This window comes from Salmo salar, chromosome ssa13, assembly GCF_905237065.1.
Source record: "Salmo salar chromosome ssa13, Ssal_v3.1, whole genome shotgun sequence".
Classification (NCBI taxonomy): domain Eukaryota; kingdom Metazoa; phylum Chordata; class Actinopteri; order Salmoniformes; family Salmonidae; genus Salmo; species Salmo salar.
This window is the reverse complement of record NC_059454.1, coordinates 36626272-36646661: the sequence shown is the minus strand read 5'-3', so window position 1 is coordinate 36646661 and position 20390 is coordinate 36626272. Positions and strand designations below refer to the sequence as shown.

Here is a 20390-nt window from a genome sequence, read left to right as displayed (position 1 = left end):
ACGACCAGGTCAAGCTGACGAACAACACGTTGTCAATGCACAAAATTAATCCCGCACAAACAACGGATGGGCCAGCTAAACTAAATACCCCCTCTAATAGCTAATTGGCCACAGGTGCCCAAAACCAAAAAAAGGGAAAACCAAAAAGGGGATCGGTAGTAGCTAATAGGCCGGTGACGACAACCGCCGAGCGCCACCCGAGCAGGAGGGGGCGCCACCGTCGGTGGGAATCGTGACAGTATTTGGCTAAGTGTATGTAAACTTCCAACTTCAATAGTATATGGCATCTTTGGGACATTTTATTGTTTTACAGACCTCCTCAAACATTTTAAGCCATCATTGGGCTGTATGTACCAAGTATTTATGGAGATATGGCCATGTGAATCGTGTCCAAAACAGCTCCATGCAGCAGGTTGGCGGCTGTACAAAAACCCTCAGAGTGGATAGAGCTTCATACTCCTGCGATGAACTTGATTAACCAAGTTGATTTCACCTGTTGACTCTCTCTCAATCTTAACATTAAGCCTTAACATTAAGATGTCATGTAATTTCCTTATTTTTGTTATTAGGGATATATTGGTTTAATAAATGCATCCTTATCACCTTTACCTTTTATGTTATGCAACATGCTTATGATCTCTCTCCTTTGTATGTGAACTTTGGCACTATCTCTGTCATCTGTTTTCTCTCTGACCGGAGCAGTGCAACCCTGGTGACATCTATCCAACCAGTTACCTATCTTTGGTTCTTCGCCTACGTTTCAGCGGCCATTTTGGAAATGACCGCCAAGGGGTAATGGACTAAATCTGATATAGCACTATAACCAGAAATACTTCTTTAGACATGACCTAGCTGTGTCTGAAATTTGGTGGCTCTATCACAAAGTCCACAATTTTTTAATTTAGCCACTGGACTATGGTCAAAAGGACCTCAATATGACCCCTATTGTCTTAAGAGTACTTTTTTGTCTTTATTATCTGTGGGGTTTATTTAGTGGGTAAATACATTTTCATATTGTTTGGAATGATTTTACCCTATTTTCTTCTAACAGGAAATCTGGAGTGGCAGCCAATTATATTAAGGCCAGGCCAGGCTTCCTAGACTGCCTCCAATCTTTAAAAAGTTCTTTAAAGGTATCTAGTATTAATGTACCAAGTTTGATATTTGTATCATAAAATGGAACAATTATTTAACCTTTCCGCTGGACTATTTGACCTTGTGTCTCTCATAATCACCCCATTTGACAAAGCTGGCCTTACTTTTACATGATGCTTCATTAATGACATTCAATTTCTATGCTAGCTTGGATTACAATCAAGAGATCAAGTTACAGGCAAGATATTATACAATTTATTAACCTTTTATTTTGGTACAGAACCAAAGATTTATGTGAAGAGAAATTATATGAATTATACATTTTGTTCCAGGCCTCACAGCAACAAAGCATAGAATATTAGACACATAGTCTTGAATTATGGGAGAAGAAAAAAGAAGATGGACAAAATGGCTGGATAAAAAATATATGAACAGGCGTTCTAATAATACTCTAGCTAAAAGTGCCTTCTGATGCCTTCTGGGAGTTGAAAGCAGTGTGCTGCTAAAAACGCTGAAGCATTTTTATGGTATGACAAAAAAAAAAAATATCACAAAGGTTCAGAAACTGTTTTTGCTCTCAGATTTTTACATTTAGCAGACACTCTTATCCAGAGTGACTTACAGTAGTGAATACATACATTTCATGTATTTTTTTGGTTTGTACTGACCCCCCGTGGGAATTGAACCCACAACTCTGGCGTTGCACACACCATGCTGGCATTGCAAACACCATGCTCTACCAACTGAGCCACAGGGAAGGCCAGATAGAGTTTAAGTTTTAGGTGTCATATGAAAATGAGTTTTACACGATCTAATCCATCATTGACCAGAAAGAATAAACAGTATAATACAAAAACACTAAAATAATAATTGTGATTGTTATGCACATTTTAAAGCATGATTATATTCATTAATTTGTAATTACATACGGAAGGCCCACACATGACACGACTATGTGTCACAATATTTGCCCTCTGAACATTCATCTGAGTCTAATTAATTGAATTGGACAAATAGTTTGTTGACACAGATTTTCAATGAGTTTGTTTTATGCTCCTTGTTATGAGTATTTTCATATCCTATTTGTGCCATAAAAACTCCTCAAATGCACTTAGTGTTAGTGACACCTAGTGGGGCTAGGTGTCAGCTAGTCGTCTGTTGATTGTGGAGTTCTCCCTCGCAGTCAGAAACAAAGTAATAAACGGTCCTGTTCCTTACATGGAGTAAAAAGTAGTTTTACTTTAAAAGGGAACTCAAAGCCATTTTTATCAAATTCTTTAAAGCATCAACCGTTCACAATATAAAACATTGAGTGAAAACGCTTATGATTGTCTGTTATATGGTATTATTTCTTCATTAAGCCTACAAACATGGTTTCATGAGTGTTGTTGAGATGGGGCAGTGTGGGCGTAAAAGGGGTGCTCCACGACCAGGAGAAAGGTCATATGACTGTGACTCAGTAACAGGATGCCCTGTCCTGTTCTCAACAGGCCCTTTGGCTCATGGAGAGCAGGATGTTGGCACTGAATTCATCAATTGTATTTTAACACAGGGATAAGCATGCTTGTATCACTTTGAAGTTACATTTTTTATTCCATGTTTTTCGTTTGTATATTGCAGAATCAGTTCAATCTGAAAATATGGACAAATTGAATCAACAAATTCTCTCAGCTGACAGCTGGGGAGACTGAGGAGGGTTTTCTCCAATTCTAAAATACATCTATTATAACAGCAATAGCTCAAGAGGAGCAGTGAACGTATTAAAAGCAGAGGTCTCCCTTAACTACATATAATGACAGCAAGTCAAGCTTCAAATTACGTTTTGGTTTGTGTGAACGCTGGTCTCATTCACAGCTTCAATGAAAAAGATCTTGTTTTCTTTTGTGTCCTGTTTCGCCTGTATCTTCTTCAATAAGAAATTAATTCTTTTTTCCTCCTGCTTTTTGAAGAAGGATGCAGACACTTTTCTGCGGATGCGCCTGGCGTAGACCTCCAGTAACACCATGATGTAGCTCACCAGACAGAGTAGTCCCAGGAAGACCCTAACTCTCAGGTCTGGTGCAGAGGGCTCAATATCACAGCGTAAAGCCTCTGGGCTAAATGTCCAGTCATACTGCTTGTGGAAGTTTGCCAGTTCTGTATCACTACAGACAGCTGGGATAATATATAGGCCTGGAATGCGCAGGTGAATCTGTCAGAGAAAAGAGAATCCAGTCCCCATTTGTCCACTGTGTTATTCAATTTCTATATCATCATTGATCTCAAGGCTACACATTATATAATGTCACATTATGTTCTGTGATGTGCCCGACCTCATATAGAAAAGTACTGTATCAATATTGACCTACCTTATATTTCACAGCTATGCTGACAGATGTAGCTGGAACATCCAGCAGCCAAGGCCCACTCACTGTAGCTAGATGGTACACAATGTGATCCAAAACCATTATGAAGATAATAACAATGAAATACAAAGTCACCACTACCATGGGAGCAAGACATCTGGTAAATTCCTGTTTTGTTATTTTACAACTTGTGGAATTAACCATATTTTTCAAGTTAGTTGGCTCTATCTGGATTCCATCATCAGATGCTTTTTGCAGCAACTGTCTTGTGATGTAAACGTTGTCAAACTTAACTGAAATTACATATGACTTCAGGTAGAAGGCTGATTCAACTATCAGGTAGATTAGAAAGATGGCCGCCAGAATCCTGTTTGACAGAAGTTTATAATCCTCCAGCAGTTTATTGGCACGTGAAAAGTCACTCTCAATCTGCTTGCTTACAGTAACAAACGTATTTTTGACCTTTGACACATCAATGTGTGTAAAATGATCAAATTTCCTCAATCTGTTAACAATATTCAGTTCTTCCTGTTTCACTTTGATAGCCTCTCTAACAAGATCTCTCTTTGCTTCTTGAAACAGCTCAGATGAGTTTAAAAGAGAGTGGACAAAACCTTCAGAGGTGCACTTTAAAACGTGCATCACCACTCCCATGTTAACGGTTATGTTAAGGATGATGCTCAACACTAACACAATCACAGAGGTGGAAATGATCAGCTTGCGCCCCTGTTTGGTGCCCAGACTGGGCAGGATCATAGTTAGTACACAACGAAGAGGATGACAGAGGAACGAGAGGAAAAAGATGGCCACGCTATAGATGCAGGCAGCAGTGCTGGAAGTACCACTGTCATATCTCAGGATCTCTGTCATCCAATGGTAGAGGAGACCACCAGTCACCATGGCGATAATGAAACACATAGAAAGTAACGTCAGGACCTCCTTGGCAGCCTGGGTCGGCTTTGAGTAAACATCCCACAGATACTGTAGAGTGGTCTTTATGGCACCCCAAGGTTCTTGCCTGAAAACCAATGATGGTGTGAATTCAAGTTTTATTAGTTGTATGTACAGTATACACATGGTATACACCGTCAAATGAAGTGCTTACTTGCAGGCTCCTCGACAATGCAACAACAATAAGAAATAATAAAAGGTAAGAATACGAACATAAAGTAAATGGCTTATTAGAATAGACTAAACATGAAACACATTTTAGAATTGCACTGTATTCTAACTAGGCTGTGAATTTGATCAAACTGCAATATCCACCATTCTGACTATCATCATGTATTGTTTTAATATCAACATTATACAAGAGCAGAATAGCTTATTATTGTGTAATTAACACTAATAAGCCAGCTTTCTTAAATTCACAAGAAGGGCCTAGCACAATTCACTGTGAAAATAATATACATTTTACTATAACATTAATTCCTTAAATCATCTCATAAATAGCTGTCCAGTAACCTAATGTCTATTTCACTCAAAAGACTGACAAATGAACACCTACCTCAATGAAAAGCCAAAGCCCATGCACTCAGTAATGCTCTTCATTTTCCTTGGTAACAGTGCATGTGAAGTTACACAGTTGTCTGATGGGGGTAACTGTGAAGTTTGATACAGAAACTTATCATGCACAGTCACTGCCACATAGATGTGTAAGACGGTTCCCTAGGGGAGAGAAGGGCTCTTGCTCATGCTCACATGCTGACACACACTCACTGACATTGGCAGGCATAACAAGTCAACACATGATGGAACATGCAATGCTTGGTGACTAATCATTTAGAGAAGTACTGGTGAGTTAAAAGGTTCTATATGAGCGTTGTGGTATCCTATTTAGAGGTTGAAACATAACCCTGTGGGAGGTCATACTACTGCTGACTAATAGGAGGGGGGATTGCTATGATCTGGGAAACTATGAGCATGTGAGCAATTGTACGAATTTTCCAAAATAAAATGTTTAGCTGGGGCTTTTTTAATTTCCCTTTGTATTACAGTCAATTAATACGTATATTTGATTGGTTGAGCATCAAGGTTGAGCAGTTTCATGTTGTGGTATGACTTGTCAAACTTCCTTTTCCAAAATGTCGTGTTCCTTTTCCAACAAGTTCTCCTATTTAACTTTTTTAACAAAGTGTCATTGTGTTTTGTTGTAGTTTGTCTCATTTAATGGCATCTCCACCAATAACCCTTCCTCTCTTACACTGAGTAACTACTTCAGAGTTCGGCTGAGTTAACCATGTGCCAGACCTTGAGACTTTACAACACCAAATAGACACTATAAGGAATGTACAGCCCTTCACCATTCTTTAGAGAAACAGGGGCCAAAATATCACTCCTTGGTTCCAGACACATGTAGAAATTGTGTTCCAACCTAATTTCAATGCAACCTTCTTTCAAATGTGTTCACTTGTTTGTTCGCCTCATTTGGCTTATTGGGTATCTTGTTTGGTGCTGTCAGGCATTGGCGTTTGAATGAGACTTGATTCCAGGACATATTATGCTGTGTCACCTGGGTCAATAATTAAAACCCATCTGAATATTATCCCATGGTTTGAGTTGCTCTGTAGTGTATATTACTGTGTGGCATGTCTGTTGGTACCTGCTCACTGACATCAGCTAAATATACCAATTCCATGGATTGGCGAAAAATGAAAAGAACACATTTGCTGTTGAGTTTTATTTTGGTAACAACAGTAGTATTAAGAAAATAACAAAGCGACAAAATGTGCATTGATAAACCTAAACGTACTACACAAAATACAAACTATGGTAGAAAATTGTTAATTAGATTTCCACGTACCACATTTCTAATGATTACTTCAAATGAAATAAGATCAGAAAATCAGGATTTCTGGATTTTAAAGACATGATGAAAAGCAAAAATGACCTTCTGTGTGTAACTTAGAATGTGTTAAAACATGTGCAGCCAGTGACCCCATGGGCTAGGTAAGTATTTTTCATGAATAATTCACAAACTCTTGTTGTGTGTCAACTAAAGTCCAATGGAGGATCGAGTTCAAGTGTGATTTACCAGTAGGTGGCGGACTTGGAGGATGAGCGTTCAGTGTGATTTACTAGTAGGTGGAGGACTTGGAGGATGAGCGTTCAGTGTGATTTACCAGTAGGTGGCGGACTTGGAGGATGAGTGTTCAGTGTGATTTACCAGTAGGTGGCAGACTTGGAGGATGAGCGTTCAGTGTGATTTACCAGTAGGTGGCGGACTTGGAGGATGAGCGTTCAGTGTGATTTACCAGTAGGTGGCGGACTTGGAGGATGAGCGTTCAGTGTGATTTACTAGTAGGTGGCGAACTTGGAGGATGAGCGTTCAGTGTGATTTACCAGTAGGTGGCGGACTTGGAGGATGAGCGTTCAGTGTGATTTACCAGTAGGTGGCGGACTTGGAGGATGAGCGTTCAGTGTGATTTACCAGTAGGTGGCGGACTTGGAGGATGAGCGTTCAGTGTGATTTACTAGTAGGTGGCGGACTTGGAGGATGAGCATTCAGTGTGATTTACTAGTAGGTGGCGGACTTGGAGGATGAGCGTTCAGTGTGATGAAATGGATTGGATCTATTATCATCAAGCAGACTGCTAACACCCTAATCAATAAGGATTATCCTCACAAACACTATCTAGGGAATGTTACAGAGACGAATGAGACGGACACTCGCAAAGTGGCACACTGACCAGCAGAGGTCCCTAAGATGCAAGTCATTTCAGCAAGCATAGTGACAGAATGATGACACAGACATCACCGGTGTCTGGACAAAAATGGTGTCCGACATGACTTGTTGTATAACTGTGGAAGAGAATGTAACAACAGACAGACCAACCACTGTCTATTCTGTCACCCCCTGCCCTGCCCAAACAAATTCACTTCAAATGGAAACTTGGCATGGGGACCTAAAACAAACCAGGACAAAACATTGGACACATCTGGGAGACCAGGGGTTCGTGGCATGTGACAAGCAAGAAAATTAGCTGATAGAACTTAGTATAATCTACACGACAGAAGAAGTAGAGCACAAGGAGAGCCTGAACAAAAAAAATCTAAACTCATATAGTATACAGTAGGCAAATGGCAAAATCTAAAAGTGTACAGGACATTAGCAACATGGTATAGCCATCACACCATAGGCTAAATAACTTAAAGTAACAGCTCCCCAAATCTATAGTTGACTTTTGTACATATTCAGAAATGCTGCTCAAGTATTTACTATATAATACCGTGTAACACTTTGCATTGGATAAGCTTCAGATCTACGGTATGCAGTGTATCACAAACTAGTAAGGTTGAAAGGTGGGACGGAGGGGAACTGTATATCTGTGACAGTACTGGACATGTTGACTGGACGAGCCCAGTCTGGATAAGTCTCCAAACTGAACATGGCACGACCCCAAGTGTTCATGGCCAGAGAAACTGATAAAATGCCCAAAATGTTCATCACAAAGCCTGTTTTCACCTGGGAATAGAGAAACCAAACAGATGTAAATCATCTGTCTACTAGGATAGAGTATGTTTAAGTTTAAGAACAGTCTGAAATATGGTCACACGGTATATTGGCGTGAGGATCTTACCATGTCCTTCACCAAAAGATGGCCAGATGCAAAGGCAATGGAGTTGGGAGGGGTGGAGACTGGCAACATGAAGGCAAATGAACATCCTGTTGTCGCAGGTATCATGAAGTAAAGAGGATTCACCTTGACAAACATAGCCTGTAGAGAGGAGACAAACACAGTCATTGATATTGTGCAGAAATAATGTGTTAACGGAGAATAATAATACTTTGAAACAGTTTTTTTGCAGATAAACACAAGGAACACAAATGAACAAAGAGTGTGTGAATCCACATCGCATTCAATAAGTGGCAATGATATTCCAAATTCTTAGTAACGTATTTGGCTTAGAAATGAGGCTGAAGATAAGTAACTAGGTTGCCCTTGTCAGGGTGATACTGGATGATACTGGGTGGGTACTATTGCTTAGATTTAACAATACAGTAAGACATTGGCACAGACAGACGAAGACAACTGGTTACTGATAACTGTAGTTAATGTCCAACAGACCAAACAGCTATGATGCTACACTGACAGATCTGTTAACCCCATGACAAACAGTAAAAAAAGTCAATTGCTGTGGGAGATTAGAGTAGAGAGCATCAACTTGCCCATGGATTAGTAATACAGTGGAGTTCAAGGCTTTATGGTAGTTCACAAGGGTATTCAAAAATACTACACACAAAATACACCTTTCTTCAAAATGAGTGTTTTCTAGTCGTCCTCTTCATACCCACAGGGTACTTCATTCTTAATAATGGAAACATCTAACTAAATGTTGAGTGCAGTGGTCATGTCATACAGTAGATGACAGCTCACCAGTTCAGCGATGACGGGCAGGAATATGATAATGGTGGCGGTGTTGCTGGCGAACTCTGTGAAGCAGGCCAGGAAAGCTGTGATAAACATGACTGCCACAGCAGGAGGGATCTGAGCAATAGGCTGGAGGTAGGCTCCTATCCACGCTGCCAGTCCTGACTCCTACACCACAGGGACAGATCATCAAGACCGTCCTTGACTCAGTAGTAGCAGAAATAGGTCAAAAAGTATAGAAATCACCACACAACAGCTATTTGAATGTACACAAATGAGAATGTGAGTTAAAGGGATTTCATATCTATGGTGTGCACCATGAAACATGAAAGGGGCTTACCCATAGAGATCATAAGACTTAATGGTGCTATATGTAAATTATATGGTTTTACCTCACATCCCTTGGCCATGGCAAAGCCTCCACCCAGCAACAGAATGATATTCCATGGGACACATTCCTGTGCTTTCTTCCATGATAGTAGAGGAACATATGGAGTATTTGGGGCTGTGGAAAACATGACAGGGTATGAAATCGACCTCTGCCCAACAGACAAATCCAGGTCAACCACCAAAATATCAGAATATCTAACCTGCAAGGGGCTTTGAAAAGAGGCAATAAAGAAAAGGCTGCAGCTAGGGGTTAGGGGTCAAAGTAACGGTTATCAAATCAAATCAAATTTGATTTGTAACATGCGCCGAATACAACAGGTGTAGATTTATAATCCGTTAACCAACAATGCAGATTAAAGAAAAAAATTAAGAAATAAAAGTAACAAATAATTAAAGAGCAGCAGTAAAATAACAGCAGCGAGGCTATATACAGGGGGTACCGGTACAGAGTCAATGTGCGGGGGCACCGGTTAGTTGAGGTAATTGAGGTAATATGTACATGTAGGTAGAGTTATTAAAGTGACTATGTGTAACCGATGTGAAATGGCTAGTTAGTTAGCGGTGGTGCCCGCTAATAGCATTTCAATCAGTGACGTCACTCGCTCTGAGACTTGAAGTAGGGTTTCCCTTTGCGTTGCAAGGGCCGCGGCGTTTGTGGCGCGTTGGGTAACGATGCTTCGTGGGGTGTCAGTTGTTGATGTGTGCAAGGGTCCCTGGTTTGAGCCCAGGTTTGGGCGAAGAGAGGGACGGAACCTACACAGTTACATATGCATAGATAATAACAGAGAGTAGCAGCAGCCTAAAAGAGGGAATGAGGGCAATGCAAATAGTCTGGGTAGCCATTTGATTAGATGTTCAGGAGTCTTATGGCTTGGGGGTAGAAGCTGTTTAGAAGCCTCTTGGACCTAGACTTGGCGCTCCGGTACCGCTTGCCGTGCGGTAGCAGAGAGAACACTCTATGACTAGAGTGGCTGGAGTCTTTGACAATTTTTAGGGCCTTCCTCTGACACAGCCTGGTATAGAGGTCCTGGATGACAGGAAGCTTTGCCCCAGTGATGTGCTGGGCCATACGCACTACCCTTTGCAGTGCCGTGCGGTCAGAGGCCGAGCAGTTGCCATACCAGGCAGTAAAGCAAACCATCAGGATGCTCTTGATGGTGCAGCTGTAGAACCTTTTGAGGATCTGAGGACTCATTTTGGTTACAAAAGAAGGCTGATTGGGGTTTTGTTTCTGTCTCGGGTACCGCTCTGCCGGACATTTTTCATTTGTCAATAAGTTAAATGTTTTGCCCGGCAGAACATAAAGTTATGAATATAACTACTGTTCCCTGAAGGGAGGGAACGAGGTACAACATCACTATGGGGAGTTGCGCTTTTGTTGTACAGAGTGAACTGACTGAAAGGGAACTATTATTTCACAGGCTAATTCTTAACATACCTACTCAAAATAGTTTTTAATAAAGAACATTAAAGAGCTCAATGCCAAACATATACATATTCTAATCTCGCTGGAAAAATATGAGGGTAGAAAATGAAAACACTGGTATTTCTGTTGCATATGAAGTTGTGTGCTATGTTAAAGCAGTGGGTGAACACAGAGCAAAGTACACAGAGCAAACCAACGTGGGGCAACACATTTTTGAGGGATTAATAATAAGGGGCGAAAGTCTTACCTCACAACGGGACTCTGCTCAGACTCACTAATCTACGTCATTAACATTCCTCAGGTTATTTACAGTACGTTACAACAGAGCCAATACAAGTTCTGCTTCAGAAATGGATTAATGAAATTACAAAAAAGGAGGAGTCAATGTTACTGTAATTTATGTCTGGTGAGGCATAACTGAATAATAATGTGACTTTAAAAACCCAGATCTACAGTGCATCTACAGTGCATTCGGAAAGTATTCAGACCCCTTCCCTTTTTCCACATTTTGTTACGTTACGGCCTTATTCTAAAATGGATTAATTAAAATACTCCTCAATCTACACACAATACCCCATAATGACAAAGAGAAAACAGGTTAGTATTAAAAATTAAAAACAGAAATACCTTATTTACATAAGTACTCAGAACCCTTTTGCTATAAGACTTGAAATTGAGCTCAGGTGCATCCTGTTTCCATTGATCATCCTTGAGATGTTTCTACAACTTGATTGGAGTCCACCTGTGGTAAATTGAATTGATTGGACATGATTTGGAAAGGCACACACCTGTTTATATAAGGTCCCACAGTTGACAGTGCATGTCAGAGCAAAAAACAAGCCATGAGGTCTAAGAAATTGTCCAAAGAGCTCCGAGACAGGATTGTGTCAAGGCACAGATCTGGGGAAGGGTACCAAAACATTTCTGCAGCATTGAAGGTCCCCAAGAACCCAGTGGACTCCATCATTCTTAAATGGTAGAAGTTTGGGACCACCAAGAACCAGATGGTCACTCTGACAGAGTTCCAGAGATCCTCTGCGGAGATGGGAGAACCTTCCAGAAGGACATCCATCTCTGCAGCACTCCACCAATCAAGCCATTTGTTCTACTTAATAGTAGAGTGGCCGGACGGAACCAACTCCTCAGTAAAAGGCACATGACAGCTGGGTTGGAGTTTGCCAAAAGGCACCTAAAGGAACTTCATACCATGAGAAACAAGATTCTCTGGTGTAATGAAACTAAGACTGAACTCTTTGGCATGAATGCCAAGCGTCACGTCTGGAGGAAACCTGGCACCATCCCTACGGTGAAGCATGGTGGTGGCAGCATCATGCTGAGAGGATGTTTTTCAGCGGCAGGGACTGGGTGACTAGTCAAGATCAAGGGAAAGATAAACGGAGAAAGGTACAGTGAGATCCTTGATGAAAACCTGCTCCAGAGCTCTCAGTACCTCAGGTTCACCATCCAACTTGACAACAACCCTAAGTACACAGACAAGACAACGTAGGAGTGGCTTCGGGGACAAGTCTCTGAAAGTCCTTGAGTGGCCCAGCCAGAGCCCGGACTTGAACCCGATTGAACATCTCTGGAAAGACCTGAAAATAGCTGTGCAGCGACGCTCCCCATCCAAACTGACAGAGCTTGAGAGGAAACAGAGAAGAATGGGAGAAACTCACCAAATACAGGTGTGCCAAGCTTGTAGCGTCATACCCAAGAAGGCTCAAGGCTGCAATCGCTGCCAAAGGTACTTCAACAAAGTACTGAGTAAAGGGTCTGAATACTTATGTAAATGTAAATATTTCCTTTTTTTATATATACATTTGCAAAAATGGCTAAAAACCTGTTTCTGTTTTGACATGATGGGATATTGTGTGTAGATTAATGAGGGGGAAAAACGATTTAATCAATTTTGGAATAAGACTGTAACCTAACAAAATGTGGAAAAAGGTCAAGGGGTCTGAATAATTTCCGAATGCAATGTATACAGCTGCTTCACTCCATCTAATCTTTTGATTTGAAAATATACAGTTTTCTCTATATCAGTACAGAAAGGCTATATGATTTGAGACGGTGGTATTTTCAATCTACATATTCTAAAAACGTATTTCTCATTATTTGGGACATATCCTTTCTGGTACTGACCTCTAGAATCAAACCACCAGCTAAGAGAGGGCTTTTGGGAAGGGAAGAAGAATAGGATTGACACAATGATCACTCCAGTGGTCGCATCTGACACATACCTGCAGGAGGAAGAGAATCAAAGAAGAGGAAGTCATGAAGCAGCTGGTTTCCTCAAGCCTCCAGTGAATTATACAGACATTTCCTAGTTAACGGGCAGTGGATTGTCAGCTTGTCTCTCTTACCCGTTGTTGAAAAACGTGGACCATCCAGTTACAAATTTAGGATCTCTTGTAAACAGGAGAACGGCAAACAAAATGAAAAAGAATGCGATGGCTCCTTCTGCAAAACTAAAACGGAAGATAGGAAATGATTGTCTAAGGAATTCTACATTACCACCGACATATAGTCCAGAGGGTCTAGAACAGGGGTAGGGTCTAGAACAAGGGTAGTCATCTTTAGTCCTGGAGGGCTGCAGCAGGTTTTTGTTCCATCCCAGCATTAACACACTGATTCAAATAAACAATCTAAAACATGTGAACAATGTGGCCCTCCTGAACTTGAATTAGTCACCCCTGGTGTAGGACATGATTTAAGAATGGAGCATGTTGCCTGTGATTTAGTCTAGAGATATGTCCTTACTTTATGGGGCCTAGTTTTCTGTAGTCTTCATCAATCACAGCCTCAGCCTTCGCCTCTGCTTGTGCTCTTTCGTCCTGTTTCTTCACACACAACCTGAACACAACAAATAGTATGAAAATAATGTGGAAATATCTGACAGGTAGGTGAATGTATTACTCCATACTGCTTCAAAAAGTGTGCAGTAAATAATCCTAGAACTCTACCACAGACTGCCACATGTCGTCATCTATGGTCACATTTTTATATTACACTGATGAGGTGCTGTGCTTAGATCTGATTTCACCATCATACCGTGTATTCAAGCCCCCGTAGAGGAAAGAAATCCATAGCCATCCCAAGATGAGGAAGAACACCATGAGAGGAAATGCGAATGCAAACCAAGAGCCAAAATTGATCAAGTCGCACTCTGGGAAGTAACTAGAACACAAAGAAGCATCTGTCAAAAACGGTACAGCAAACATGAAAAAAGTAGTATTTTATGGTCTAAATGTAACATGTTATTCGTACACAGCTATTTGCCAGTTAAATCCTAACAGGCCTTTAAGAGGGACGTCTGAAGTTCTACAATGTCTGAAACATTCCAGTACCTGTGTCACTTGTCTCATCTTTTTTCATAATGGTTAAAAGTTTGTACGTTGTACAAAACCCTGTACTAGACCTCCTCAGAGAGACATTCTCACCTTACAGATCATTATTGCTCTATCTGATGGGCCTGTGAGGTCTATGAGAGGGTATGTTCAGATGCAGTAGGAGAAAGTGAGATCAGCCAAGTCTTCAACTTGGGTACCTCTTAAGTTGTCCAATGAGGATGAGGTTTGGTGCAGTGCCTGTCAGGGTGGCAGTCCCTCCGATACTGGCAGCGTACGGGATACATATCAGGAAGCCTTTCCACACCTTCATCTGGTACTCTGACTCTATCCTGATCTCCTCTGCAGTACTCCCATCTGAACGCTCCATCCGATCAGGTCTTAAGATATAATTATACCAACATTAGTAAATAGCTACACGATAACCATGAATCCTATTCTAACAACATGAGAGCTTCAATTGTTCAGTTTGTTTATGTTTGCTTTCTTACCCGTCTATAGACAATATCTGTTTTTCAGAGGGCAGTGCATGCAGCTTTACTCGCGCTTGACCTGATGGATGTTGAAGTGAACAGGTTGTGTTAGAGTTATTCTCTCCATTGTTTATTCTGCAGTGACAAATTACTAAATATATATGTTTTTAAGGACGGGCTTAGACGTCATAACAATTCCATATTGAAGACCAATTTGAACGCGATTTAGGGGGTCATCTAAGTGTAAATAAAGGCTAAATAAAAAAATAAAAAAAGGCCTCTACTGAGAATCAACACGTTTCCCATGAACCAATTACTGTGATGCTACAGTATCCATAGCAATAGAATGAATGAGATAAGCTATAACAGATATTTAAACATTTCTTTCTCATCAAAGACTGTGAGTTCCAGTTTTCTTTAGGCCTTTGTCATATTTAATATATGACTTGAAAGGCGGCTAATATGTTTAATCAATTATCATTTGAATATTGACATGTCATGCACCGAAGGCAATGTGATGGAACAGGTAGTTGTAAAAGAGTTCACACCTTCAGTTACCTATTACAGTTTTAGTGTGGAAATATCACTCTTAGCTTTAGAAAGTTGAAGTATAATATGTTTGTTTTTGTAAGCACTACAAACAATTTGCATTATAGTGTCAACAGACCAAATTTGTCCTGGCTTGGCCACTTAATATTTTTGATCTTTTCACTCGATGTACACTACCGGTCAAAAGTTTTAGAACACCTACTCATTCAAGGGTTTTTCTTTATTTTACTATTTTCTACATTGTAGAATAATAGTGAAGACATCAAAACTATGAAATAACACATATGGAATCATGTAGTAACCAAAAAAGTGTTAACCTGTTATGGCTAGGGGGCAGTATTTTCACGGCTGGATAAAAAACGTACCTGATTTAATCTGGTTACCACTCCTACCCAGTAACTAGAATATGCATATACTTATTACATATGGATAGAAAACACCCTAAAGTTTCTAAAACTGTTTGAATGGTGTCTGTGAGTATAACAGAACTCATTTGGCAGGCAAAAACCTGACAAGGTTTCAGGCAGGAAGTGGCCTGTCTGACAAGGTGTCGTTCTTCTTGTCTCTGTTTATTGAAGAGTGAGGATCTTAGCTGTCCCGTGACACTTCCTACGGCTGCCATAGGGTCTCAGAAGGCGGTAAAAAGCTGAATCGTGGCTTTGCAGGCTCTGGCTGAAAAAAAGTAGCGCGTTTGGGTAGTGGCTGGTTACAGTACTGTGAGACTCAGGCTCGTGCCCGCGTCGACCGAAAGCTTTGTTTACTTTCCTCTGTTTAGCTAAAAGGAGATTCCCGGTCGGAATATTATCGCTTTTTTACGAGAAAAATTGTATAAAAATGGATTTTAAACAGCGGTTGACATGCTTCGAAGTACGGTAATGGAATATTTAGATTTTTTTTGTCACGAATTGCGCCATGCGCACGACCCTGATTTACCATTTCAGATAGTGTCTGGGACGCACGAACAAAACGCAGCTATTCGGATATAACGATGGATTATTTTGGACCAAACCAACATTTGTTATTGAAGTAGCAGTCCTGGGAGTGCATTCTGACGAAGACAACAAAAGGTAATCAAACTTTTATAATAGTAAACCTGATATTGGTGAGTGCTAAACTTGCCGGGTGTCTAAATAGCTAGCCCGTGATGCCTGGGCTATGTACTTAGAATATTGCAAAATGTGCTTTCACCAAAAAGCTATTTTAAAATCGGACATATCGAGTGCATAGAGGAGTTCTGTATCTATAATTCTTAAAATAATTGTTATGCTTTTTGTGAACGTTTATCGTGAGTAATTTAGTAAATTCTTAGTGAATTCGCAGGAAGTTTGCGGGGGGTATGCTAGTTCTGAACGTCACATGCTAATGTAAAAAGCTGGTTTTTGATATAAATATGAACTTGATTGAACAAAACATGCATGTATTGTATAACATAATGTCCTAGGGTTGTCATCTGATGAAGATCATCAAAGGTTAGTGCTGCATTTAGCTGTCTTCTGGGTTTTTGTGACATTATATGCTAGCTTGAAAAATGGGTGTCTGATTATTTCTGGCTTGGTACTCTGCTGACATAATGTGGTTAGATAAAGGAGAGATAATAGTGTGGTTAGATAAAGGAGAGTCTTGTCTTTAAAATGCTGTGAAATAGTCATATGTTTGAAAAATTGAAGTTTTTGTATTTTTGAGGAATTTGTAATTCGCGCCACGCCTATCATTGGATATTGGAGCAGGTGTTCCGCTAGCGGAACGTCTAGATGTAAGAGGTTAAACAAATCAAAATATGTTTTATATCTGAGATTCTTCAAAGTAGCCACCCTTTGCCTTGATGACAGCTTTGCAAACTCTTGGCATTCTCTCAACCAGCTTCACCTGGAATGCTTTTCCAACAGTCTTGAATGAGTTCCCACATATGCTGAGCACTTGTTGGCTGCTTTTGCTTCACTCTGCGGTTTGACTCAACCCAAACCATCTCAATTTGTTTGAGGTCGGGTGATTGTGGAGGCCAGGACATCTGATGCAGCACTCCATCACTTTCCTTCTTGGTCAAATAGCCCTTACACAGCCTGGAGGTGTGTTTGATCATTGTCCTGTTGAAAAACAAATGATAGTCCCACTAAGCCCAAACCAGATGGGATGGCGTATCGCTGCAGAATGCTGTGGTAGCCATGCTGGTTAAGTCTGCCTTGAATTCTAAATAAATCACAGACAGTGTCACCAGAAAAAAAAAAACACACCATAACACCTCCTCCTCCATGCTTTATGGTGGGAAATACACATGCTGAGATCATCCGTTCACCCACACCGTGTCTCACAAAGACACGGCGGTTGGAACCAAAAATCTTCAATTTGGACTTCAGAACAAAGGACAAATTTCCACTGGTCTAATGTCCATTGCTCATGTTTCTTGGCCCAAGGGAGTCTCTTCTTCTTAATGGTGTTCTTTAGTACTGGTTTCTTTGTAGCAATTTGACCATGAAGGCCTGATTCACCCAGTCTCCTCTGAACAGTTGATGTTGAGATGTGTCTGTTACTTGAACTCTGTGAAGCATTTCTTCGGGATGCAATTTCTGAGGCTGGTAACTCCAATGAACATATTCTCTGCAGCAGAGGTAACATTGGGTCTTCCATTCCTATGGCAATCCTAATGAGAGCCAGTTTCATCAAAGTGCTTGATGGGTTTTGCGACTGCACTTGAAGAAACTTTCTTGAAATTTTCCGTATTGACTGACCTTTATGTCTTAAAGTAATGATGTACTGTCGTTTCTCTTTGCTTATTTTAGCTGTTCTTGCCATAATATGGACTTGGTCTTTTACCAAATTGGGCTATCTGTGTCACAACACAACTGATTGGCTCAAACACATTAAGAAGGAAAGAAATTCCACAAATTAACTTTTAACAATGCACACCTGTTAATTGAAATACATTCCAGGTGACTACCTCATGAAGCTGGTTGAGAAAATGCCAAGAGTGTTTAAAGTTGTCATTAAGGCAAAGGGTGTCTATTTGAAGAATCTCAAATATAAAATATATTTTGATTTGTTTAACACTTTTTTGGTTAATAGATAATTCCATATGTGTTATTTCATAGTTTTGATATCTTCACTGTTATTCTACAATGTAGAATAATAGTAAACATAAAGAAAAAACATTAAATGAGTAGGTGTTCTAAAACTTTTGACCGGTAATGTATATGGGACAGTTGGAGAAACCCTACACAGCAACTCACCCTCTGTCTCGTCTTTCACCTTACAGTTTTCCTTCAGAGTGGCCAGGTCTCCAAAGAGACTCTCTAGGATGGCGTTAGCAATGGGAAGCATCATGGCCGTTGTTGCTGTGTTACTGAGCCACATGGACAGGAAGGCGGAGGTGATCATCATTCCCAAAATCAACCTGCACAGAGAGATGTACACATGGGTCAGGAGTAAGTGGAGTGACACATCAATACATTTAATATTTCTGATAATATGATTATGTAGGCTATATTTTGCCATATGCAGGGCATTCATATTAGATAATGGAAAATAATCCCAAAATATAAATTGTGATTAATTTATTACTGTTGTATATGGCGATATAGTCTTCTCACCAGGCTGGTTTGACTCCAACAATCTTAAGAACTTTCAGAGCTATTCTGCGATGCAGACCCCATTCCTCAATAGCTGATGCCATAACAAGACCACTGAGAAAGAGAAAATTGGTATCGAGGAAGTACTGAGGGCAGACTTTTTTGGATGGAAGAATTCCCATGGTTGGAAAGAGGCAAACAGGTAGCATGGCAGTGACAGCTAAGGGAAGAGCCTCTGTGCACCAGAACACAGCCATTAGCAGCACCACGTACAGACATTTCCCCTCCTGCAAAACAGAACAGAAACATGTTGGTGAACACTCAAGAGGAAAAGCCAACTGTACCATTTACAAAGATGATCTATTTAATTCATGTTTGTATCATGCTGTGGAAAGACAAATGTACAAGGAACATACTTTTTTATGTGACTGGATTTGCAGAATTAGGGGAGAATTGTAAATAAAGAAGTCTTTGAAGTTATTAGTAATTGGGTTAGGGCTCAGATTGGGCTATGGTTATGATTAAGAGGGGGGAATGAAGTTAAGTCAAGTTATGGATGTAAGGATTGTGTTTTTAGATATATGATGGAGCAGGGCCATGTCCTATACACTGGAATAACATGATCAACCTAAAACAGATCAAAAGTATAGAATTGTAGGTTTTAATCTAATGGGACACTTCTTAGCATCCTGATTCCAATTTCAGTGAAGTCCAACGTTAAAGGGTGTTCGGGTTTAAAGGCAGGTGTGGATATTAATGATAATATCAATTTTAGGCTTGATATGGTTTAGCAATTTGGTTAAGGTATAACCTAAAAGTTGAATCTACTTATTCTTGTAAATTAGAGGAATAAATGGTTACAGTAAGAATATCTGTGCATCTTCCAATAACCACGTACCTTTTCCGGTAGCCCAAAAAGTAACGGGAGAAGAATAAGTGGAGTGAGGAAAAGAATAAGTTGTTTCTTGACACACCAAAGTTTCTTAGCGAATGTGGATATGGTTTCCATTTCCATGTCGAATATGAGCGTCAAAGCTCGTTATGTGACGCTTTAGTGCAGAACTTGACGCCTCTATCTCTTTTATTACCTTGACTTTGTTGTTTTTGCACTCTTGGAGAAGCTTAACTATTGGCTTACAGTTTAACTCCTAACGCGTTGTTCAAGTTATTATTGCTGTCAGCAAATTGATCCTGTTCTGTGGTTGTCCCATCGGGCAGATGATTTATTTTGTTTTACTGATAACAACCAAAATGCAAAGCATTCCAGCAGTCTGGTTGTCTGGTTCCTCCCTGCAAAACAGATGCCATGTCAACGTTAATCAAAAACTGTCAATCATCATGTGATCTTATAGCCTATAACCCATCCATGGAGGATCCCACAAGTAAAGGGGCCAAACAGGTAAGACATGTGAAACGGTATTTAAGGGGGTAGGGACTTGAACCAGTGACCTTGCTTGAAGTTAAAGGATAAGAGCAACATGCATCTGTGCCATAAATGTCAGTCCCTTTAAGCAGAATTCATACGTTTGGAAAAAAATGAAGACCGACTACATGGAAACTACTATTGTAATCAGTAACACTTGACCAAACACAGTTTACGTAGCCTAGTTGTTTTTTTGTAGATAATTGAAAGATAGGCCTATGTCCTATTGCATTTGCGGGTTAAAGAGGTGACTTCAGTTCATTTGTGATTTCGTTGGCGGCTCCCACAATTGCGCGCACAACAACGTAATATATAAGATGTTATTTTATTAGTCCATGGAGATGGACATTTGTCTTCTGCTTTTTTTTAATCCAAACCCTCCGACACACACACACATAGGCCTACAC

At 40.3% G+C, this 20390-nt stretch overlaps 2 protein-coding genes across 2 annotated transcripts; both read right to left on the bottom strand.

Moving 5' to 3' along the window:
* Positions 1 to 1395: 1395 nt before the first annotated feature.
* ocstamp (osteoclast stimulatory transmembrane protein) lies at positions 1396 to 5188 on the bottom strand. Its single transcript, XM_014136474.2, has 3 exons — positions 4948 to 5188; positions 3444 to 4458; positions 1396 to 3286 (listed from the first exon to the last, which is right to left on the bottom strand). The coding sequence occupies exons 1-3, from the start codon at positions 4989 to 4991 to the stop codon at positions 2906 to 2908; spliced, it is 1440 nt and encodes a 479-aa protein (XP_013991949.1). The 5' UTR covers positions 4992 to 5188; the 3' UTR covers positions 1396 to 2905.
* A 917-nt stretch (positions 5189 to 6105) lies between these two features.
* On the bottom strand, positions 6106 to 19748 carry slc13a3 (solute carrier family 13 member 3). The gene is made up of 13 exons (XM_014136207.2): positions 19459 to 19748; positions 18582 to 18847; positions 18222 to 18385; positions 14467 to 14527; positions 14176 to 14355; positions 13680 to 13805; positions 13389 to 13481; positions 12992 to 13096; positions 12771 to 12868; positions 9205 to 9317; positions 8819 to 8980; positions 8021 to 8158; positions 6106 to 7905 (listed from the first exon to the last, which is right to left on the bottom strand). Exons 1-13 carry the CDS (start codon positions 19573 to 19575, stop codon positions 7720 to 7722), a joined length of 1809 nt encoding a protein of 602 aa, XP_013991682.1. The 5' UTR covers positions 19576 to 19748; the 3' UTR covers positions 6106 to 7719.
* Positions 19749 to 20390: the final 642 nt, after the last annotated feature.